General features: G+C 52.6%; 1 protein-coding gene across 3 annotated transcripts in view; it reads right to left on the reverse strand.

The window, feature by feature from the left end:
• ZNF423 (zinc finger protein 423) overlaps positions 1-24,827 on the reverse strand; it is a 368,561-nt gene that overhangs the window by 134,603 nt on the left and 209,131 nt on the right. For all 3 annotated transcript variants that reach the window (XM_033218340.1, XM_033218341.1, XM_033218342.1), the window contains 2 exons: positions 14,404-17,618; positions 5,719-5,803 (listed from right to left, as the gene is read on the reverse strand). In XM_033218340.1, the coding sequence (XP_033074231.1) occupies positions 5,719-5,803; positions 14,404-17,618 (3,300 nt within the window). The remainder of the gene's footprint in view (positions 1-5,718; positions 5,804-14,403; positions 17,619-24,827) is intronic.

Below are 24,827 nucleotides of genomic sequence, written 5' to 3' on the forward strand. Positions count from 1 at the left end.
CCCACCGGGACAGGCCTAGCTCTGGCCTGGCTGCCCGCCAGAGAATCCACAGCCACTTTCCAAGGACAGCAAGGGCAAGCGTTCCTGACAAGACTCCCCGAGGACCATCCCTTCCCAGCCCTGACCCTCCCTGGGGCTCCCCCAAGGGGCCCGTGAGGCCCTGCGTGAGGACGTCCAGGGACCCAGAGGCTGAGTCACTCCCTTGGGACCAACCTGGGTCATGGCAAGTTTGTTATCTCAAGGACAAGTTCTCAGACCCCTTATCCAGCCATCCCCACCCAAAAGGAACGAAAAGTAAGGCCTCTCCAGCAAATCGGCTTCCTGGGGGTCTCCAGACTCAGGCTCTGCCCCCCCGGGGTGAGGTGCCACATGCCCCAGGAGGGCAGTGTACACACATTGTACACATATGTTCAACACATGTGGGCGGACCCACTGCTCCTCCCTTCCCAGCCGTGGGGGGGCCAGCTGCCTCTGGGCCAGGCCCCCCACAAGCCTCCTTCACTCTCCTTCAGCAGCAGCCCCCGGGAGCCCAAGGCAGGAGCCCCCCGCAGAGCCATTTCCTGGGGCAGTAGAGGTGGCGGCCATCCTCCCAGAGTCCTGGGAGGGGGTGAAGGGGAGGTGGGGAAAGGGCAGCTGGGTAGAGCCAGGTCACCCCGGCAGGAGGCCACAGCACAGAGCTCTGGGCTGCTCCAAGTTTTTCATGTGCCTTCTGGCGGAGGGAGTGTCAAAGCCATTTCAAAAGCTGGGGGAGTCCCAGGGAAGGGGCCTCATTCTTCGTGGGAGGGGGGATTTCAAAGGAGACCCTGCTGTTGAAAGGTTTCCAAAGACCCTCGCCTTTCTATCAGATCCCAATCACTCCCTACCAGCAGCAGCCGGGAGAGGGGTGCTGGGAAATTGTTTCCAAGGAGACATGCCCCTGAGTCATCGTAACTCCCAGGTTCTCCGGGCTGCAGAGCCATGCAGAGGCCCCTGCTGTAAAAAGGCCGGTTTACCGCCCCCCAGGGGAGCTCTCCAGCAGTCTGGGTCCCAGGGGAGGCCTGTCTCAGATCCCCAAGTGCCCTGAGTTTATGAGAAGGCTGCAGAGCTGAACAGGACCACTTCTACCCACCAAGTCCCCCTGGTGCCACTAAGGGGGACTTTTACCCCCATCAGCGGCAGGGCGGCCACTCTGGGCTCGGACCATTTAGCAGGAGAAGCCATCCACAGGGACACTGGGCCCAACAGATTTACAGGGATTGCAGAGCCAACCCCAAAGCAGGCCTGCTGTGCCTGCCTCTCACCATTCCCCCAGCAGCCTTTCCAAGCCACCAGGGCCGGCCAGACTCACAGCACAAGCCACATCTAAGTTCCATCAACTCCTTCTCTTCTCCCCCTGCCTTGTTCCCTCACCCCAGGACCACACCAGGTGGGTCTTCGTTCTCTTCCCAACTGGTTTCTTCTCAACACTGCAGCCAGATTCATCTCCTAAGGCTCAGGCCAGGCTACACCCTGCTCCAAAACCTTCAATGGCTCCCTAGCGCTTCAGTCCAAGGTTTAAACTCAGGTACCCACAGGGACCAGGCTGGAGATTTAAATGCGCAAGACCATGATGCCTGGGAATGCATGCCTTGCCTACAGGAAACTGCTGCTGCTGCTAAGTCACGCCAGGTGGGAATGATGATTGCAGGAATGTGAAGCCCTGGCTGCCACCTCTTGTGGTTTTTCAAGAGAAGCCTAATAAATCATATCCAAGGGGCCCCCAAAGTTGGACCCTGGCCTATGGGGTGAAGGCCAAACCCTAACCCCTCCACTTGGTATCAGGGGTGCTCCGTGGCTCACTCCAACCCCCTCCCCACTCTCACTCCCCACAATGTCTCCATCCTGGCCAGGCTAGGCACCTACGGCCCCCCAGACTCACCTGCTCTGCTCACCCCCCATCCTCCTATAGGCAGTGGCTCACCACCCTCACAGCCTGGCAGCAACACATTGCTCCAGAGCCTCCTCCTGATGTTCAGTCCTCCCTCTGAAGGCAACGTCCCCCCTCTTCATCCTTCAACACCCAGGGGGCCCTGTTCTGGGAGCATCTACACCACTGCATTGCACTTACCTGCATGCCCATCAGTCTTCCCCTGGAGAGGGAACCCTGAGGTCTCTCCCACCACAGACCCTGGCAGGGGCTCCAAACACAATGGAGGGACCCTAGCTGTGGTTCAGACCCTGCCTCCATTACTCAGGCTGGAAGGACTTGGGTAAGTCACGTAACCTCTCTAAGCCCCGGGTTCCTCATCTGTCAGATGGGGAACTAGTGCCCATGTAAAGTGCCTGGCACGTAGAAAGGCTGAGTCAGTAGCAGCTGTTAGCATCCTTAGCCAATGTGACCTCTTTGCTGCATGGTATGTGCAGTGTCTTCTATGGGATGATCTCTGAGGCAGAGACCATGTCCCCGGTACCCCCATCAACCACAGAGACCGCTGCAACTCTCAGCATGCCATAGGTCCTCAGTTAAGGTCCTCTGGCAGATTGGGTTGATGAGACTCGGGGAAGGCAGGCAGGTAGGGAGCACAGGTTAGAGTGAGAGGGACTGCCCAGCCGCCAGAGGTCTGGCTCACCTGGGGTTCCATGCCGCAGTGAACTGGAATCTCCGCTCGGGGACCAATCAACCACTCCCTGCTGCCTACTCTCCATGCCCCCGACTCCCACATTCCCGGGCTCCAGGTCAGGGCAGGAATGGGCAAGGAGACCTGTCCAGCCCCCAGCCAAGGCGCCTTCCCTCGGAAGCCCAGCCCGCAGCTCACACACAGACCCCAATGCCCCTCAAACTCTCCTTTTGTGTTTCCCACAACTCTAGCCAAGAGCAAACCCCTCACCTCGCACCTGAGGACACACAGCTTCCAGGCTTTGCGCAAAAGGCAAGGTGGAAGAGAGGAGGGAGGGGGCAGAAACACCTTGGAAATCACTGCGGTCCAATTAGCCAGGCTTGCGCCCTTCGTGCTTACAAACAAGAACGCGCATTAACACCTGCTACAAAAGCAAACATTTTTAGATATCTTCATCTTCACCTCTCTGACACTCCGTGAAAGGACTCTCAGCAGCCAGTGACTGACAGGGGAGTGCTCCTTCTTATCCATCAGCAGGGGGCTTTCAGATGGAGAAATTAAGAAGCTACCAATCTCCCTGTCAGGCCAAGCTCCCAGGGCCCCCACCTGCTCTTCCCGGGCCCCTCCTCCCCACTCTCCGCCAGGTGAGCCCCACCACACACACAACTGGGAATCAGTGGCTGCAGGACTCTGGCTCCAAGGCATTTGGGGGCAGAGGCTGTCAGATAGGTTGGGGGTCATAATGGGATATGGGCATAAGCATAATGGGCATAAGCATGGCCAATGCTGTGGCTAGGTAGGGACCAGGGGACCCATACCTGCCCTGAGAGCACCTTCACTAAAGAAGGGCCTTTGCAATGCAAACCCTAAACAAAACCTTGACGACTGTACAAATTTGGAGCAAACTGAAACTGTCATATACCACTGGTGGGGGGGTAAGTTCATACAACCACTTCAGAAATGTATTTGTCAGTATGTACTAAAGGTGAACATCATTTAACCTGTGACTAAGCAAGTCCATCCAAATCCTATATTCCCATTTTATATACATATTTACACGTATAAAGAATATAGTATATAACACCATATTATATATTATATATAAACACAAAATATAGTATCTATATATTCCTATAATCACAATAAAATCACATATATATGTTCATCAGTAGACATGTACATGGGGCCGGGTGCGGTGACTCATGCCTGTAATCCCAGAAATTTGGGAGGCCGAGATAGGCAGATCACTTGAGGTCAGGAGTTTGAGACCAGCCTGGCCAACATAGCAAAACCAAGTCTCTACTAAAAATACAAAAAAATTAGCCAGCGGCGATGCCATATGCCTGTAGTCCCAGCTACCTGGGAGGCTGGGGCAGGAGAATCACTTGAACCCCCGGGAGGCGGAGGTTGCAGTGATCAGAGATCACACCACTGCACTCCAGGCTGGGTGACAGAGTGAGACTCTGTCTCAAAAACAAACAAAACAAAACAAAACAAAAAAAACCCACCAAACCGAAACAAAACAAAAGAAGACATATCCATGAATGTGGCAGCAGTATTTCAGAATGGGCTCATCAAGAATCAAACAGATAAATGGTGGCTGGCATGCTCCTGTGACAGATTATTACACACCAATGAGAGTCATGATCTCCAACTAGAGGCAATAATGTGAAAAGTGAAAGATGTCAGGTGCAAACAAGTAGAAACTGTGATTCCATTTCCATAAAGTACAAATCAGGCAAAACCAGCCTATATTATTAGACATCAGCATCATGATGACCTGTTGGTGGTGGGGGAGGGCCTGAAGGAGGCCAAGAGGGAAGCTTCTGAGATGCTAGAAATAGTCTGTTTCTTGATCTGTGTGTGGGTTACACAAGTGTGTTTAGTTCATGAAAATTCATTAAGCTGCTCACTTATGACAGGTTTTCTAAATGTACGCAGTAAAGGGTTTTGTAAACCAGTACTCTGATGGCACAGCTGTTAAGCAGCAATGAAAACATGCTAGAAGAAGAAAAACAGAGATGAAGTAAAGATGAAGTTCAGGCCAGGCGTGGTGGCTCACGCCTGTAATCCCAGCACTTTGGGAGGCCAAGGTGGGTGGATCATGAGGTCAGGAGTTTAAGACCAGCCTGGCCAAGATGGTGAACCCCCTCTCTACTAAAATCTACAAAAATTAGCCAGGCGCAGTGGCAGGTGCCTGTAATCCCAGCTACTTGGGATGCTGAGGCGATTCTCCTGAATCCCCTGAACCCAGGCGGCAGAGGTTGCAGTGAGCAAAGATTGTGCCACTGCACTCCAGCCTGGGCGATAGAGTGAGGCTCCATCTAAAATAAAAAATAAAATATTAACAAAAAGATGAAGTTCAACCCATGGCTGCAACTTTACTGCTCAGACTACAGTCTTGGAGAAAGTTATCACATATCCAACGAAGACCCAGGGTACCAGACTTCTGGAAGCTCTCCCAGGCCCCAGCCCATCCCAGGCCAGCCCCTTCCCTTAAAACCTCCATGCCCATCAGAACATCCAGCTGTGTCCTCCCCTACAATGAGGGCACCCCTAGCTGCCAAGGAGACCACATCCACCCATCCAAGGTAAAGGGGACTTCACAGTTTCCCGGGTCTCTCGTGCCAAGTGTTTGAACTCTACAGAACTTTGCAAGCTGCCCTTCTAGAGAGCTGAATATTCCAAAGTCCAAAACCACTTGAACAGGAATGGGAAAAGTACCGAAATAACTTTGTAAGTGTTCTGTTTTGACAATGTGCCTGAGGAATTCACCATGTTGAGTGGGGAAATGTGAGCAGTTAAATCTATTCAATGTCATGACACACAAAATTGAAGCATAATTGTTCCTGAGTGCTTGACAACTGGAAAGCACTTTGTTTCAGAAATGGAGGGAAATTTATGCTGGAAAATGGAAGAGATTGTCAAAAGTTTGATTATAATGTGAGTGGAGCTGCGACAAGAAGGCTCAGATGGAGAAAGGGCTCCTATGCTGACATTTTCACTCCCATGTGCAATGTCTCAGAAACAGCAACAGTGACTCTGTCCTTTGGCCTAAAACCTAGTAAAATGATGATTGGAACCGCAAATTTCAAACCCAAAAGAGTAGCTCCAGCATGGCTGGGAGGAAATGCTCTCTTACCAATCATGTGGTTGGCAACATGGATTTGGATCTCTCTCTCGTTCTCGAAGGTCATCTGGCACTTGATGCACTGGTATGTCTTTTTCTGTTTGGAAACCAAAAATAAAAGATTTAGAGAGGAAGGAGGTACGAAAAAGGAGAAAGCATAAGTTCCTAGGGGGCCTGGCGCAAGACTTTCCAGAATGGTTCCAGTCCCCTCCTAGGTCTCCCCAGGCCATTCTCTTCCCACCTCCCTCTAAATCCAGCTCTACCAGACTGGGGAAGGGGCATGAAGCTACATTCCAAGGGAGCTGCTCCTCTGCTAGATCTGGGAAAACTGCCATCCCAAGGTGAAGCTTTAAGGGAGCTGAGGGAGGCCTCCTTGCTTAGAAAGGCAAATCCATCTACCCATGCCCCCATCCATCCACCCATCCATCCAACCACCCATCCATCCTCCATCTACCCATCCACTCATCTACATACACACTCAACCATCTACCCATTCATCTATTTACATACACACCCATCCATCCACCCATTCATCCATCCACCATCCATCCATCCTCCATCTACCCATCCATTCATCTACATACACACCCACCTATCCACCCATCAATCCATCCTCCATCTACCCATCCATCCATCTACTCCATCCATCCATCCATCCTCCATCTACCCATCCATTCATCTACATACATACCCACCCATCCATCCTCCATCTACCATCCATCCATCTACTCCATCCATCCATCCATCCTCCATCTACCCATCCATTCATCTACATACATACCCACCCATCCATCCTCCATCTACCCATCCATCCATCTACTCCACCCATCCATCCATCCTCCATCTACCCATTCATTTATCTATATACTCACTCACCCATCCACCCATACTCCATCTACTCATCCATCTCCCCATCCATACATCTACACACACATTCCCATCTACCCATTCATCCATCCTCCATCTACCCATCCATCCATCCATCCATCCATCCATCTTCTATCTACCCACCCATCCAACTACATACACACCCACCCACCCATCCACCCATCTTCATACATACCCACCCATCTACCCATTCATCCATTTGCATACACACCTATCCATCCACCCATTCATCCACCCATCCACCCATCCATCCTCCATCTACCTATCCATCTATATAGCCATCCTCCCATCTACATACACACCCACCAATAGACCCATTCACCCATCCTCCATCTATCCATCCATCCATCTACATACATACCATACCCAACCACCCATCCTCCATCTACCCATCCATTTATCTACATACTCACACACCCATCCACCCATACTCCATCTACCCATCCATATCCCCATCCACACAACTACACACACATACCCATCTACCCATTCATCCATCCTCCATCCACCCATCCATCCATCCATCCTCTATCTACCCATCCATCTACCTACACACCCACCCATTTACCCATTCATCCACATATACATCCACCCATCCATCCATCCATCCATCTATTCATCCATCAGTCTATCCATCCATCCACCTACCTATTGTCTGTCTATCCATTCGTCCATCTACACACACATCCATCCATCCATCCATCCATCCATCCGTCCGTCCGTCCATCCATCCATCCATCTATCTTTCTACCTATCCAACAACCTTCTTATCCATTTACTCACCCTCATAACCATGTGGCTGAGCAGGGGACACTGTTTCTGCCAACTCTGGTGTTCAAGGGTGGCTAGGGCACGCCTCATCTGCCCTAAGCACACATGGCCCCAAGGGTTCCCACAGTTGGTTTCCACACACAGGGGCTATTACCAGCTGCCTGTGAGAGCTGAGGGCAGAAAAACTGAGATGAGAAGCTTCAAAGCTTCTCGAAGAGTCATTCCAAAGAGTGAACCTCACTCTCACAACTTATCCCGGATGATTCTGAAACACCCCAGGGACAGAGGTGGTGTTGCCCATCTGAGGGAAGGACTGTGGCTGTGGGGTTTTTTGAGGAAAGAGGAGTGGTATTGGGAATCAAAATATCCAAGTTTTTTGAAGACCACTTTGGTTCCTGGGATGAGAGGGCTTCTCTTACTTCTGGAAAAGGGAGCAGAACTTCAGATTTCTTGGCCGAGGTCCCAGGCCCAACCCTCAACGATGGAGCCAGATGATCCACCAGGGAGCTTAACTGTCTCAGCTCCCACCTCCCTCTTTATAATTCTGAAATGCTATGATGAGTTCTTGCATGGTGCACATTTTTCTTTCCTTTTACTTTTAACCTATCTGTGTCTTTATATTTATAGTTCAGGCCCTGTAGATAGCATTCAATTCAGTCTTGCTTTTTTCTTTGCATCTAATCTGACAATCTCTACCTTTTGATTGAAATTTTAACTCCATTTATACTTAGTGTAATTGCCAATACGGTTGATTTTAAATCCCACCATGTTTTGAATTAATTTCTATTTTATCCTACCTGTTCTCTGCTCCTATTTTCCTCTTTCCACCCACATCCACAGTTCCCTAAGTAACTATAGGCCTTTGCCTGTCTGGTTGCTCTACGTGCAACACCCCCTCCATCCTTGACTCAGTTCAAATGTCATCTCTTCTGAGAAGCCTTCTCTCTTCACCCAGAATGGGTCCAGGATCCCCTTCACACCCCTGCACTTATGCTAAAGTACCCTAGGTAATTAACACATTGCTGTGTCATGGCAGACTGGCTCATCTGCTTCCTTCTTGCACCATGAGCACCCAGAGGGCCAGGAATGTGTTTTGTCTACCTTTGAGGCAGCACAGGCACATGAAGTGTTTAACAAGCCTTTGCTGAACACATAAAGTTGCAGAATAACATATGCGGAGGAGTGTATTCAGGCAGAAGTGACAAAGAGAACTAAAGATGACTTCAGTGTCCTGGACTCACACCACCCTAATGCAGGCCTGACCTAGGGTCAGCGCATAATAATTATTTCACTTTTATTATGATTATTATCAGTGCTAAGAAAATGTTTCTTGAACAAATGAATGAATGAAGAAACAACTAGAGAAACTGGTGCTGGATGCTTCAGGCTCCAGGACCTGCTCTGACAAAACCAGGGGCCTTTCCCACAGTGTTTCAGAAGACTTGGGGTGTTTGCTGTGTCCTGAGTACAGGCCACAGCCTGGGGCCCAGACACAGGCACTCTGCATGGAAAGGCCCTGGGAAGAGTTAGGTAAGTCAGGGGCAGGGTGGAGGGGAAGACAGGGCTGGGGAGTCCAGCCTTACCACAGAGAAAGGAAGATGTCCAGGCCACAAGGAGACTACAGGGCCTGAGGTCTTCTCAGGGGATGCAGCCCAGAGTACCTATCTCAGGTCAACTCCAGGGCGATGGTCATGGAGAGGAACCACCTCGAGCGTCTCCAGCATCAAAACCATGCCTTCTGCTCACATGTGCCCCCACCCACTCTGCTTGGCAAGGTGCAAAACCCTTGGTGGTTGAATGAATGAATGAATGGAATGAGTGAATTAATGAATGAAGCACACCCCAGGAAGGGAAGCTTCATCACAAGGAAGTCCATGGGAGGCCTGCTGGACAAGGACCACCCAGGCCTGCAGGCGGGTGGATGGGAGAAAGGGGTTGGTACCAAGCCGCAGCGATGGCTGGGGGCAGAAGACCATGTCCCCCCTCCAAGGATGGGGATTTGCTTGGGTGCAAGTCTCTGGAGGTTGCAGTCATGGCTGGTCCGGAGACGTGCAGGGAACAGTCCACGATCGCAGTGACTTGGTTGATCTTCCCAGGGGCTGGTGAATAAAGGGAGCTCACTGTGCTTGGAAAATATATCCCCAGGGGCTTGGGCAGTAAGACAGGCTGCCCCCAAATGCCTCTCTGCCACCCCTTGGTAATAGGAAGAACACTGCCCAATAACTGAGCCCCTCCTGGTGGGGCACTGGGCTTCAGAGGGTTCAGAGGGTTCCCAAGGGAGGGGCTGGGGGAAGGGCTGACCCCTCATACACACACAAGACACACACACAGATGTGCAAGCACATATGTGTGCATTCACATGCTCACCCTCACCCCAACTCACCAGCAACACACAAGACCTTCACAGACACACCCACAACCCCTACACACAGCAACCTGTAACACAGATACATATGTGCAACCCCCAGAGAAGCAGGGCCATCCACATGGGTGAACAAGGCCACATAGACGGGCAGGTCTACACTCATCCAGAGACCCTGCCTTCAGTTCACTCACCACAACCCCAGTACACAGACCGATACTCCCAAATACACCCACAGATATGCATATAGCTTCCGACACAAGTGCATACACAGACCCATCCCCACACATACCACATTCTCATGTACACAGATGTAGACTCATAAGTGCACACATGTGCACTCACACATAGGCACATACACATACAGGCTCACCAGCCCCCAAACCCTCCAAGCATGTCTGGACTCCAGTCCTCACCCCAACATCTTTTCCTGGTCTGTCCCCACTCTCAACCCCCCTGGAGACCCCTTCCTCCTGGAGCTTCAGCCCCCACTAGGTGACATAATTACAGAAAGATAGAACTTGGCACTCAAAGCACCTCCCCTGCCATAAGCCCCTTCCCTGGGGCCCGGCCCAGAAGAACTAGAGCTGAGTTCCAGGGCCTGTGGCCAGGGTGCCTCCCCCAACACGGCCCTGAGCAACTGCAGAGGGAGGCCCCGGGCAGGAAGAAAACACACTTGAGAATGGCGGAGACAAGAGAGGGAGGGCAGGGAAGAAATGGCTGGAGCCCTTCAAGACAGGAAGGAGAGAAGGAAAAGCCAGCCAGAGCTGATAAATTTCCATGATCATGACCACTGCCAACGTTCACTGAGCACCTGCCATGTGTGGGCAGCATTTATGCTAAATACTCACAAACCCTCTGCAAGCTTCACTCTAGGGATGGGGTAGGTGGAGTTTCAAGAGACTGCATCACTTGGTCAGAGCCTCTTGCTGGTCAGTGGGAGAACAGCAAACACTTCGATACCCACTGTCTGAGCTGCCATTCTCAGCTCCGTGTTCCAGACCTCCTGTCAGGCCTGGTCTAGGTGACAGAAAGCTAGTGGGATCTGGACAGGCCCTCTAACCTGGATATCTGTTTACTTGGCTGTAGAATGGGTATGAGAACACCTGGCCTGCTCCACCCAGCAGAGAAAGGCACTGTGGGGATCTGTAGGATCGATGGATGGTCAGGGTCTGCCTGTGCTGGTTTCGACTTGGGGTTATGTTGTCATTACCCATAAACAGAGGCGGAGATGGAACTTCAATGCTTCATGCTCCAGCCGACAGCAGCCTCGGCCCCACGGGAACCCAGTCCTCTGAGAGCTGGTTGCTGTGGATACACTCCCGAGGGTCCCAGCCTGCCAGCCCCCAAGCCCCTGTGAAACCCCCAGAGTCTGTTCTTACATGAGTGGGTCCTCAGGGAGGGAAGGGGTGGGCTAACTGACATCTGGGCCCCTGCCCCCAGGTGTGCCCACGCAGGGGGCAAGGCCCCAGAGAATGCCGCCTTGGCTGGGGAGGCACCTGGGCTTTGTCTAGCTCCTTTCTGCAACGGCCCATCTCCCCAGGCCTCTAGGCAGGCAGAGCCATGATTTTCAGCTCATCCCTGCTCACATGAGACCCGAAGGCAGGGAGAGGAAGGCCTGGGGGCCTCCAGGAAATACGCTCCCCTCGAGTTTCAGTCCCTGCACAGCCTTGCACAGCTGTGCATCCTTGGGTATATGGCATCACCTATCTGAGCTGGCCCCTCTTTGCCAAAACACAGGCCACAGCAAGGTTCCTGGGTTGTTGCCACAGAGATGACCTAAAAGTTGGTGCCCAGCAGAGCGCCTCTCACATAGTAGGGGTTTTCACAAAGTGGTGCTTGGTGCTGGATGCAGAGCACTCCAGGGAGGCTGACATAGCCCAAGGCTTTGGAGGCTCTAGAAACAGCTCCTTGGCCATCAGAAAACCCAGCACCATGGTGGGCAGTGCCAGAAAGGGAGGGGTGATCCAGGTTGAGGGGCACCCAGGAGAAGCGGGCATAGTGACCCAGCCCAGCTGCACTGCTCCACAGCATGAGCACAGCTGTGACCACCCGGGACCCCACCCCAGCTGGGCTCTCCCTTCTTACAGCCAGGATGCGTTGCAGAGCTGCTGGGTGGACTGTTGGTCAAGACCAGGGGCTGTGGTGCAGATGCTGCCTCTCTGGGTTCAAGTCCCCTCTCAGCTGTGGAAAGCTGGGGGCTTGAGGCAAGCGACATCATTGTGCTATGCCTCAGTTTCCTCCCTTACAACATGAAATATTGTATGGATTAAGTAGAAAGTGCTTGGCAAGTCCTTACTCCTCAACGAGTATGGATTGCTACTGTAAAAGGAAAAAATACCAGCAGCATCTACTATGTGCTTGGCACTTAATTTACACATTTAATCCTCAGAGCAAAACACTGAGGTCAGCATGGTAAATAGTCACGATGGTTCACAACTGATGGGGAACAGGCAGTGACCAATCAGAGCAGATAATGGTTAAAAAATCAGAGAGGCCCCCCAGTTTCTCCCTGGATGCAGAGATGTCAGCCCAGGAGAGACTCCATTACTATTCCATGACTATCACTATTCATTACACTGCCACTACCTCTGGCTTCGTAGTGGAGCACAGAGGCCCAGAGAGGTCAAATTACCATTGGGTCACGGGAAAAGGAGATTTTAACCCAGGCCCCCTGACTCCAGGACCCAAACATTCCCTGAGAGCACCTACGCCCCCTAGACAGGCTGAGGGGGACAGAGCGGGTCAGCAGAAACCAGTGCCCATGCTCAGCCCCCTGGAGGGAATCCTCCTGGAACCCTGTTTAGAACCCTGGCTCAGCCAAAGGGCCCTGAGAGGGTGGGGTATTGCTATAGCTCGTAAAAAGAGCTCTCCACTCCAGACAGGACTTTGAGGAGAGGCCCCAAGCCCCAGCCAGACATGCAGCTCTGTTCTTTTCTTTCTTTCTTTTTTTTTTTGGAGACAGAATCTCCCTCTGTCACCCAGGCTAGAATGCAGTGGTGTGATCTTGGCTCACTGCAACCTCTGCCTCTGGGGTTAAAGCAATTCTTCTGCCTCAGCCTCCTGAGTATCTGGGACTATAGGCATGTGCCACTATGTCCAGGTAATTTTTTTGTATTATTAGTAGAGACGGGGTTTCACCATGTTGGCCAGGATGGTGTCGATCTCCTGACCTTGTGATCCACCTGCCGTGGCCTCCCAAAGTGCTAGGATTACAGACATGAGCCACCACACCCGGCTTTTCTTTTTTTAAGAAACAGAGTCCCACTCTGCCACCCAGGCTAGAATGCAATGGTGTGATCATAGCTCACTGCAGCCTTGATCTTCCAGGCTCAAAAAGTGCTGGGACTATAGGTGTGAGCCACAACGCCCCGCCTTGCTATTTTCATTCAAGTGCTCCTCTCTTCAGGCAGATATCCATGGAAGGGTCCCCTGGCCCTCTGGGCTCCCGTGGGCCTGTGTGTAACACCAGAAGGCGGGGTCAGCAGGCGCTGAGGCCCTTTCCACTGTGGGGTGTTCCCTTCGCTCTCTCTGGCCCTCGTCTCCCTCCCTCTGCCCTCCTCACCCCCTCAAAATCACAGGGTCCCATGAAAAACACCCTCAGCAAACACTCCTGTGTCCCAGCAGGCGCCTGTGGCACATGGCCCTTCCCCAAACCCTGCCTCCCTGCCAATGGTGCCAGCAGCGGTCCTCGAGGGAAAGGTACTCCCGAGAGCCACCTGGCACCTCCTCAGTCTGGAAACAGACAACACAGACTCAATGGGAACCCCAGGCCTGTGCTGTCTGACACCCAAGGGCCACACAGACTCCAGGCCCACCACTGGGTGCCCCTCAGGCCCTGTACTCAAGGCCTGTGTGGGCCTATCTGTAGCCTAGACTTCTCCACAGCTCATTGAAAGCCACTTATTATGGGCCTGTGGCTCCCTCTGGTCCACAAGTCCCAAGTCAGGGTCCATTTCTGGTTCTCCTTGGCTCCCAGGCACCTCCAAACATAACGGGTGCTCAGGGAAAATTTGATGGACGAATCAATCAGTCATTAACAATAACAGCAATCGAACCACGTCGAAGGGCCTTCCACATACCAGCAACTGCACTAACAGAAATGATGCCGCTGGTGATAAGAGTACCAGCTGGTGATGACAACCAGCACCACTGAGCCCTGAGGGCCAGGCGCTCGGTCCCTTGTGTGTGTGTGATCTCTATGAACTGTCAAAAGAATCCCGGATCTAAGGCCCAGAAAAGTCAGTGACTTGCCTAAGGAGACCCAATAAACAAATGAGTATGTCTACCCAGGCTTATCAACAAAGACACCAGCCGCCACCCATGATGCCCTCACTGTGCATCAGCCGCTATGCCAGGCACGTTACCTGCATGATGTCATCAGGCTCTCACAACAATTCTCTGAGGCTGGGACAATTATTACTCCCATTTTACAGATTAGCACTTGACAAATGAGGCCCAGAGAGATAAATAACATGAGCCCATCATATAGTTAGAAAAGCAATGGCAATGCTGAGGTTCAAACTCAAGGAGTCTACAGCACAGCAGTTGTGTCTCGCTACTGCATGATAGTGCCGCTTCTCGGAAACCCGGCACTCAGGGTATGTGGCTCCTGTGGGGACCAGAGGAGCCCCAAGGAGAGGAGCAGGGAGCAGGATGAGGTGGGCTGCACTTACCCGGGGCACTGGCGACGTCTGGGTGGCTTTCCGGGGCCCACTGGTCTCCGGTGTGAGGTCACGGTGGTCCACCTGCATGTGGCTCTCCAGGTCTTCGGCACTCTCGAACTTGACACTGCACTCGGGGCAGCGGAGGCCTGCACAGGGCCGGTCGGCGGGCTCGGGCGGGACCAGGCCACCAACCTGTCCATTGGTGCTGCGGGCCATGCAGCCGGCGCAGAGGCCATAGGGCAGCCCGTTGACGTCGAGCTTCACCAGGTCCTGCTTGCTGCGGAACTCCTTGAGACACAGGGCGCACTTGTAGAGCTTCTGCAGTCCCTGGCCATTCGGGGAGGATGCCGTCGAGCTGCCTGCCAGCTTCTGCATATGGAAGGTGCCATGGATCTTGAGCTCGAGCGTGGAGGTGACCGTCTGCATGCAGACCACACAGCGGAAGCCCGTGAGCGAGTTGCGCAGGTCAGGGTGCATCTGGCAGTGCTCGATAAACTCCTCCTCGCTCTGCAGGGGCATCTTGCAGATGCGACAGGTGCCCGTGTCCAGGCTCTTGCTGTGGGTCACCTTGTGCTCAGTGAGCGTCAGCAGCGAAGGGAAACGCTCACCACAGATGGGACACATGTAGTGCTTGGCAGGGCCCCGGTGCGTCTGCAGGTGCTCCCGTAGCCCGTTCTCCGAGAAGAAAGTCCGTGAGCAAACATTGCATTTGTGGCTGCCCTTGATAAACTCAGCCTTCTTGCGTGAGCCATCATCCTCGCCTGGCCGGATGTTGTGGTCCCGCAGCCGGTGGTTCTGCAGCAGCACCTCCATGGTGTAGGCCGCCCCACAGATGTCGCAGCCGTACATGGGCTCCGACGCATCCACGTCATCCTCGCTGGCCTCGTGGCTGTTAGGCGCCTCAGGGTTCTTAAGCAGCATACCCTGCAGGTCAGCAGGCTCAGCTTTCTTGGTGGCCGTGGGGGGCACCCCGTTGGCCGTGCCATTCTCAGTTGCAGCATCAAACACACAGTGCTTCTCCCGCAGGTGCTTCTCCAGCAGGATGATGGCGTGGAAGGCCTTGCTGCAGAACTTGCAGTTATACTTCTTGCTGTGTGTGGTGATGTGGCACTGCAGCTCCACCTCGGTGCTGAAGGTCTCCCCACAGAAGATGCACTTGTGAGCCTTGGCTGGGTTGCCCAGGTGGCTGTGTTTGACGTGCACCTGCAGGTCAGCCTCCTTGCGGAAGTCCCAGTTGCAGGCCGTGCAGCGGTACATCTTCTTCTCATTGCTGTGCTTCACTGCCAAGTGCACCTGGATAGACACCTTGGAGTCGAAGACCTCCTGACACAGGGTACAGTGATACAGCACGAAGGTGTGCATGTCCAGCAGGTGCTTCTGCAGGTCATCCACGGAGGAAAATTGCTTGTCGCAGCTCTCGCACACATAGTGGGTCGACGTGGTCATATAATGCACCGTCAGGTGCTGCAGGAGGGACTCCTGGGAGTCAAAGTCCTCTTTGCACTGGGGGCACGCCTGCTTCCGCAGCAGCAGCTCCAGGTGCAGCTTCAGGTGGGTCTGGAAGCTCTCAAAGTTGGAGAACTTGAGGTCGCACTGATTGCAAGGATACTCGCCATTAGAGATGGAGTTGGCGCTTGCTGAGAGCCGCTGCCGCTTCGGGGAAGACACTTCCACGTCGGATGAGACTGGGCTCTGCTCAGCCTTGGACTTCTTGCTGTGGGCCAGTGGAATGTTCTTGTGGTTCTCCTTGATGTGCTTGGTGAGCTTCAGGATGGAGCCAAAGATGGGGGAGTTGGTGCAGTAGGGGCAGGAATAGACCTCCATGAAGGACTGCGTGGGCTGCACCACCGGAGACTCTAGTTTGGCACTGCCCACACTGCAATGGGCCTGCTGGATGTGCTCGGTGAGGGAGGACTCAGTGAGGAAACCCATGGAGCACTGGTTGCAGAAGAAGGCGTTATTGCCGTCAGAGGGGTTGGTGTTGGGGCCGCAGTGGGAGACACGGATATGCTCCTGCAGGCTATTGATGTCGGCGAACATCTCGGGGCAGTAGTTGCAGTGGAAGGCGGAGATGTTGCCAAACTGCATCATGGGGTAGGTGTGGTTCTTGTGCAGCTTGCGAACGTGCTCATTGAGGTTGTAGAGGGTGGGCATGGAGTCCAGGCAGATCTGACACGTGTGGCTCTGCTGGGGCTTGTCCGCATGGATGGTCTTCAGGTGGATCTCCAGCACGGCCAGGCTGTTAAAGTCCCGCTTGGAGCAATAGGGGCAGCTATAGACCACCTTGGTCCAGCCCTGCCCGTCATCCCGCATCTTCTTCTGCCCCCGCAGTGGCTTCAAGGTGGAGTCCGGGGTGGAGCCGCGCTCCACAGAAGCGCTGGAGTCTGGTGTGGCGCTACTCATGGAGGCCACGCTGCCCAGTACGGGGTCGGGACTGACGCTGTGGTTGCTGGAGTCGGGCTGCCGGTGGCTGTCCAGGTGGCAGTAGACACCTTCTACAGAGGAGAACTGCTCAGGGCACATGGGGCACTTGTGTTTCTGGTTGGCGTGGGCTTGGTGGATATGGGTGAGCAGCGTGTTCTCGTCGACGAAGACCTCGGGGCAGTGGATACACTGCAGGTCCGCCTTCTCGGACAGCTGTGGGTGGCGGGTGAGCACGTGCTTCTCCAGCTCCTCTGTCTGGCTGAAGGTGTCCTCGCAGTAGTCGCACATGAAGTCGTCCTTCTTGGCTTCCTTCTCTGACTTGGCCAGATGCTCCTTGTTCTTTTTGTGGGCCTGCATGTGGCTCTGCAGCGAGCTGGTGGAGGAGAAGCCACGCTTGCACACAGTGCACTTGAAGGGTTTGCTGGAGCTGTGGGTCTTCAGGTGGATCTTGAGGTGGTCGCTGCGGGAGAAGGCCGCCTCGCACTCGTGGCAGTGGTACTTCTTGTCGCCCGTATGCAGCTTGATGTGCCGGTCGCGGCTCCTCTTGTGCTTGAAGAGGCGGCTGCAGTAGGTACACTTGAACGGCAGCTTGTCACTGTGGATCTGCTCGTGCCTCTTCAAGTAGCTCAGGCGGATGAAGGACTTGTCGCAGAATTGGCAAGGGTACGGCAGGCCCGTGCCCCCTTCCTCCTCGCCAAGGCCGAGGTCACAACCATCTCCGATCATCTGCGTGGGTGACGCAACATCCTTGCTGGAGGGAGACGAGGCCACCCAGGAGAGTTGTGGGTCGTCATCACCATCTGCAGGGGAAGGCAGAGAGGATATTAGAGGCAATTCCCAGGGCTGCCGAGAAACAAGGACAGAGCCAGCTTCTCGACAGCGCACGGGCTGAGGCTGTGCAGCTGGCCAACGGCTGCGGGGGGCTGTGGGGAGGGGCAGGGGCCGGAAGCAAGTGGACACCAGGGCCTTCCTGTCTGCAGAGGGCATGCCAGAGGGGCGGCAGATAATGAAGGGGGAGCGCCTTTTCCCTTAACAACACTTGCCTGGACCTGGCAGGATGTGGTACCCCCCATCAGAGGGGAGGCTCTCGGCCACTTTTCTGATAGGGAAAGGAGGGGCAGCCTGGACAAAGTCACTGAAAACAAACTCACAGACCATCAGTCCTATAGGCCAAAAGGAGGACAAGTGCTGTCACTTGATCCACACCTGGGAGTCAACTCCCCTCAAATCCCTAATCCCGGAGGGAAGGAAATCCCACTGGTCCTTATGAACACAGGCAAAATTTTGCAACAACAACAAAGATTCCCTTATCAGATTGATACATAGCATGCACCTTTCTCTGGGGATGGGTGGACTGATGAAGCTGGAAGCTGCTGCTTCAGGTAGTAGACAAGACATAGGAGGTGTGAAATCACAGGGCCCGAGACAGCAGATTCCAGTGCTCAGACGGGAAGTGAGCCTAGGGCACTGAAGAGGCATCTGTGGGTTTCCCGGCGCAGGCCATCCTGAGACCCTTGTTTTCTTTGTTTCCACTGCACCCCTGGATTCGCCCCAATCCCACCCAGGACCAAGAGAAATGGAGAGACCGTGACAATGATTGGAGGAAGAATGAGGACGTGGACGACCACAGAGCTCAGACCCAGGCAGATCCTTAACTCCACTGCAAAGGCAAGGAAGAGGCAATCCTTGCACAGACTCCAGCGCGTCCCACCCTCCCTGGGGACAGCCCTCGCAACCCCCTCATTTGCTGGCCTGTCCAGCCTCAGAGGAAAACTAAACAAACCTAAGGGTAGACCGTTTCTGGGAAAACAAAGGCACACAGGACACAGTGAATAAAGCCAGAGACATTCCCTGACGGGGGCCGAGCAGAGCCAGCCCGGGCAGGGAGTGAGTTCCAAGGCTCAAGTTTCTCTTCGGCTGGATTTAAAACTTAATAATGAATGAAACAGACCACAGGCTGCTGCGGGCAGGGGAGAGACAAACAAAAGCTCAGATTCGGCTGCGCTGACCTTGCTCTTGTAACCCCGAGGAAATAAACCACTGCCCCCGCCTCTCCAGCTGCCAGCCAGCCCGGCTGAGTCTTCAGAAGAGCCTCACAGACGTAACCCAGACGTAACCTTGGCCCAGAGGCAGCCCAGACCTTCAGAAAGGGATGGGGCAGGCGCACCATGCTCCCAGCTCGGGTGAACACTGGCACACACATGCGCGTATACACACGCCCACCTACATACACACACAACACCCACCATCACACACATTCATTCGCACCATCACTCCCACACACTCACACTATCACTCACAAACTTAAATATACATGCACATGCTCATGTACACACATTCACCTGCAGACGCGTGTGCACGCGCACACGTACAAACACACACACACACATCACAGACCTGTGGTTTACCTACAAGGCTCTCCACACAAGCTGCCTCTGCTGTCCCAGGCCAATCCCAAGACTTAAAGAGACAACAAGGGCTGACTGGAGGGTCTTGAGGGGTTCCTCACAGCTGGGGCTGAGCCTGGACCTAGGCCCCGTTCCCACCCCCTAGCCCCCGCAGCGCTGACCATGTGAAGATCCACCTGACCCCCCTGGCACCACTGGCACAGCTCAACCCGGATGCATGCAGCTCTCTGAAGCTTGCGGTTCTCCAAAGCTCCCGGCTCCAAGGCTCCCGGCAGCCAACCCACCTCTGAAGCCTGGCTCCCCAGCTCAGCTCAAGGGGCCTCCCGGAACGCCCTCCCAGAGCACCAGCACCTTCTCCCCCAGGGGCCTCACATGACGGGTTCGGCAGATGGGAAGGACGCAGCAGTCGAGGCCAGCTCCCCAGATGACATGCAGTGGGAGGCGCCCTAGCCCCTGCCTGCCAATTCCCAGCTCTTGCCAGCTGGGCTCTGTGGGGCACAGACAAAAGGTACCCCAGGGAGGAGATAGCTGGGGCCAGGGGACCTGCTTGGCTCCGGTTCCAGGTCAGGCTTCTTATTATTTTGATGTCTTTGCTCAGACTCACTCAAGCTGCCACTGAGTCCTTCCCGTGTGCCCAGCACTCTGCTAAGTGCTTTCTCGCAACTGCAAATGAGTGGCCAGGGCCACTCCCACTGGACAGACGAGGAAACCGAGGCACGGTCTCAGAGACTTGCTCTGGAAAATGACAGTGCCAGAGACTGATGCCAGGACTGTCCACATTCAGGCCCCTCGATCATGACGTGGGCCTGGACCAGCTTCTGGGGGTCAAACAGTCAAGTAAGGCCACTCCTGCGTGGGTCAGAAGGGGAGAGGGCCCACGTGTAAAGACTTCAGGGTCCTCAGACCTTGATCTCCTTGGAGCCTGCCTCATGAGGAGGACTGGGGCTGGCTCATGATTTGCATTTCTGGAAGGGGCTCATCAGGGCTCAGAGAGACCCACGAGTTCACAAGAGCCCACCCAGCAACTGATGTGTGGAGAATTCTCAACAACTGGGCAAGTGAAACTACTATCACTCTTGTCCCAAGGACAAGTCTGAACAGATATTTCTGCCAGGGTTCATTTGCTTCTAAACCTTTCACACCAGAGGACACTCACTCAGAGCCAGAGCCCTCCTGGCTCCTCTGTGAATTCATCATGCCCTCAGTATTCCTCTTAACCACTCACTTTATGCATCTGAAAAAAGGGAACCACTGGGAGGAGTGGATGAGAAAAAATAATGGGAGAAAGCACTATTATGCCACTGACGTGAAATGTCCAGAATAAGGCGCATCTGAGACAGAAGGCAGGTTAGCGGCTGTCTGAGGCTAGAGGTGGGAGCAGGGAGTGGCTGCACAGGTGACAGGGATCCTTCTGACACGATGGAAATAGTCTAAAACTAGACTGTGAGTGAAGACTGCAAAGCTCTGTAAACTTACCAAAGACCGGCTGAGTTGCTGACTTCAAACAAGTGAATTTTATGGTATGCAAATTATACTTCAATAAAGTTGTTAAACAAAAGCACTATTTTGCCAATAATAAGAATTAGTACTAATTAGTACCACAAGTGCTAACAATAATAACAGCTCTATTTATTGAGAACATCCCACGTGCCAGCACTGTGCTAAGTATGTCTATTATCGCAATTAATTTCTATTCATCCTCACAACAACCACATCTGGCTGTCTGCAGTAACGTTCCCATTTCTGAGATGAGGAAGTAGGGTTCAGGGAGGTGAGGAACTGGCCACCAGTACCAAACCAGATGCCCCACTACTGTCTGGCCAAACTGCATCTTGTAGGAGTACAGAACCTGGTCCCCAGGCCCATCAGTCATTCACCTAGTAGGCTTTGGAAAGGAGAATCTTAACCTGCCCGGCGCCAGAGTACCCAAGTTTCATTGCAGGCTGGCTGCTTGGCTTTATTTTTCTGCAAACAAGTTTCAAAACTAAAGCAAAGCATATTATTCTGGGAGCAACAAACTGAGCCACTGCTGAGATTATAATCATCTGAATTGAAATGAAAATAAGGCTCCTTAAATTGAAAAGGCCCAATCAGGGAAAATGGGCATGTTGACATATAAAGTCCCAAACTCAGATTGCCCTGTTTAAAGTCTCTTATTCAAAGAACATTCAACCTCGTCAGCTGCCATCCCACCCCCTCCAAATGCATTTTGCTTTGGGGGCACTTAGCTCAGTGCTCTAGAATAACACTAGAGAGATAAGCTGTGGCCAAAGCTCAGGATGTATCTATAGGGGCATCGGCAGAGAAAAAGGTTCCTTTTTCTTTTTTCTTTTTTTTTTTTTTTTTTTGGTAGGAGGGATGGAGTCTCGCCCTGTGGCCCAGGCTGAAGTGCAGTGAGGTCGGCTCACTACAACCTCCGCCTCCTGGGTTCAAGCAATTGTCCTTCCTCATCCTCTAGAGTAGCTAGGATTACAGGCACATGCCGCCATGCCCGGTTAATTTTTGTATTTTTAGTAGAGACAGGGTTTCACTATGTTGGCCAGGTTGGTCTCGAACTCCTGACCTCAAGTGATCCACCTGCCCCAGCCTCCCAAAGTGCTGGGATTACAGGCATGAGCCACCGCGCATGGCCTGAGGTTCTCTTCTCTTAAAGCAACGACACTTTCCTCATGCTGGATGCTGGACACCACACATACACCTGCAACTGTGACCAAGGCAACCCCAGAGTCCTTTCCAATATGAACATTCCAGAATTCAGGGAGAAGGTGAGTTTTTTCAAGGAAAGTCCTGTTCAGCCGCTACATTTTTATTTTCAAGTAAATACTTGCATTGATTTTGCTGTGTGCCAGGCATTCTTCTAAGAGTTTATGTGTACTCACTCATTCAATCCTCTCAATAGGCTAATGAGTTAGGTACTGTTATAATTTCCATTTACAAATGAGAAAACCAGGGCACAAAGAGGCTGAGTGACTTGTCCAGGTCCACACAGCCGGCAGGCAGCAGAGTCAGGATGTGAACCCCCCTGAGTCCTGTTCAGTCGGTGTTTTCACCCACAAGGCTTCACTACACCCCCAACCCCTCTTTACCCGCTTTGAGAGGAGAAGCATGAGAAAATCAAGTGGGAAGTACAATAACTAATGCCAGACCCACGCTTCTCCCCACCCCCCAGAGTAAATGCAATCAAAGAACTATAACAAAAATGAGTTTAAAACACACACACACACACACACACACATGCAAGATGGAAATTAAAGTCATTTAAAAGTGACTAATACTGCAAAAAGGGCAAATAGGAAAAGGGTTATATGAGGCTTTTGCTGTCTGCTGCAGGAAGAGAAAGAAAACAAGCAAAAAAGAGGAGAGAATTTTTAATAAAAATTCAATTAAGTAGAAAAAAGAACATCAACTGGGCTTCAGAACATGTCAGCAGCAGAAAGAGCCAGGTGATTCCCAAGTTCATGTTGTCACACTTGGTGACCAGCACGGAGCAGGACATGAATTCAGCAGGCTGATTCTATAGTGTGTAAAACTGCCTCGGACACACCTCACCTAGGCAGAGCAGCGCAAGTGGCCACCCAGAATGGCTGGGAACCACAGCTCACAGCTCCTCTGTCACACCGAATCAAAGTCAGGGCTGCTGGAGAAGGTGCTCAGGCCTAGACAGGACAGTGACCCACAGACTCACAGGAGTGGGCTGAAAGGGGAACCTTCCTGCAGTCGGGGGCACAGATGGAGGAGGAAGTGAACTGTCATCGAAGCTATGCAAGAGGCCCTAAAAAGAACACTAGGGGGACTCTCTGCATTGAGTTGGGGGGGAAGACAGCTGAGCCCAGGAAGTTCCAGGTTACTAGGACATTCCTGAGCTGGGCAGTTCCATCTGTGTGAATAAAAATGATCATCCAGCCGGGTACGGTGGTTCATGCCTGTAATCCCTGAACATTGGGTAGCTGAGCTGGGAGGATCGTTTGATGTCAGGAGTTTGAGACCAGCCTGAGCAATATAGCAAGACCCCGTCTCTAAAAAAAAAAAAAGAAAGAAAAGAAAAGAAAAAAATTTAATTACACAGGCGTGGTGGTGTGTACGTGCAACCCCAGTTACTTGGGAGGCCGAGGCAGGAGGATCACCTGAGCCCATGAGTTCGAGGCCGCAGTGAGTTATGATCATGCCACTCTAGCCTGGGTGACAAGAGTAAAACTCTGACTCTTAAAAAAAAAAAAAAAAAAAAAAAGACCATGAGCCTACAGAGGGAACAAGAGCTCATCTAGCCATTGGAATGAGGTTTCCATCCCAGTCTGCAGGGCCTCTTGTGCCCAGGACTGTGCTGGATGCTGCAGGGTCACCTGGGTGCATCCCACCTTGGTCCCGTCACATGGACATCCCAAACCATGCAAAGGAGAGGCCAAGTAGAGCAAGAAAGGCACCAGTGGGAGTCATGCTGGGGCAACAGGTAGAGAGTACATCAGGAAGCCAGGCCTCCATTGCCTCTGCTGGCTCATGGAAAGCTGGAATTCATCCTCTCTACAGCCCCTGCCAGATAAATATAGTTCACCTTATACAATACTCCAACCATCAAGACTGTCTTCATGATAGACACAAAAAGGCCTTACAGTGCTTCACAAAGCCCCACAAAAGACTCCTTGCCACTCACCTGTTTCTTTAGAAAAATGAAAATTGCCAAGGAGACCAGTTCCTGACAGGACAAAGCTTTATAACACACCAAGCAGAGCCTCTCTGCTGCCCCCATCCAGAGCTCCAGGAATGGGAATCACTGTGGCCCTTCCCTAAGCTCAGAGGAATGGGACCCTAGACTCAGGAACCAACTACCAAATCCCACATGATACAGATGGAAAAGCTGAGGCCCAGAAAAGAGAAGAAAACTTATAAGCCTAGCTAATTGGTAGTGGTTACCTAGAATCCTGTGTTCAGAAGGAATCTGAGGCCTTCTCTAAGGTCCAAAGAAATGAGTGCTGCAATCAATTGATGATGTCTGCCATGAGCAGAGACATGTGGGAATGGAATAGTCAAAGGGCACTGAGCAAACTGGAAAGAAGAGTCTCCTGACTCCCAATGCTAGATGCTTTTCAGGTATCCTCTTCCAAAAAAAGAGTTGTCCATTCTCTTTGAGAGATGAGGCTTTGGTGTTCCCAAAATCCTGTTGGTCACACAGAGACAAGAGGCCCTGAGAGATACCGTATGATATGGTTTGGCTGTGTCCTCACCCAAATCTCATCTTGAATTGTAGTTCCCATAAACTCCACGCATGGTGGGAGGGAGTTGGTGGGAGGTAACTGACTCATGGGGGCGGTTTCCCCCATGCTATTCTAGCGATAGTAAGTTCTCATGAGATCTGATGGTTGCATTAAGGGATTTCCCCCTTTTCTCAGCTCTCATTCTTCTCCTTCCTGCCACCATGTGAAGAAGCACATGTTTGTTTCCCCTTCCACCACGATTGTAAGTTTCCTGAGGCCTTCCCAGCCATGCACAACTGTGAGTCAATTAATCCTCTTCCCTTCATAAATTACCCAGTCTTGGGTATTTCTTCATAGCAGCATGAGAATGAACTAATATACTGTAGAACTGTGTTGGAGTCTAGAGAGGGAT

The sequence above is a fragment of the Trachypithecus francoisi genome, unplaced genomic scaffold (genome assembly GCF_009764315.1).
Source record: "Trachypithecus francoisi isolate TF-2019V2 unplaced genomic scaffold, Tfra_2.0 Lachesis_group10, whole genome shotgun sequence".
In the NCBI taxonomy this organism is placed as follows: domain Eukaryota; kingdom Metazoa; phylum Chordata; class Mammalia; order Primates; family Cercopithecidae; genus Trachypithecus; species Trachypithecus francoisi.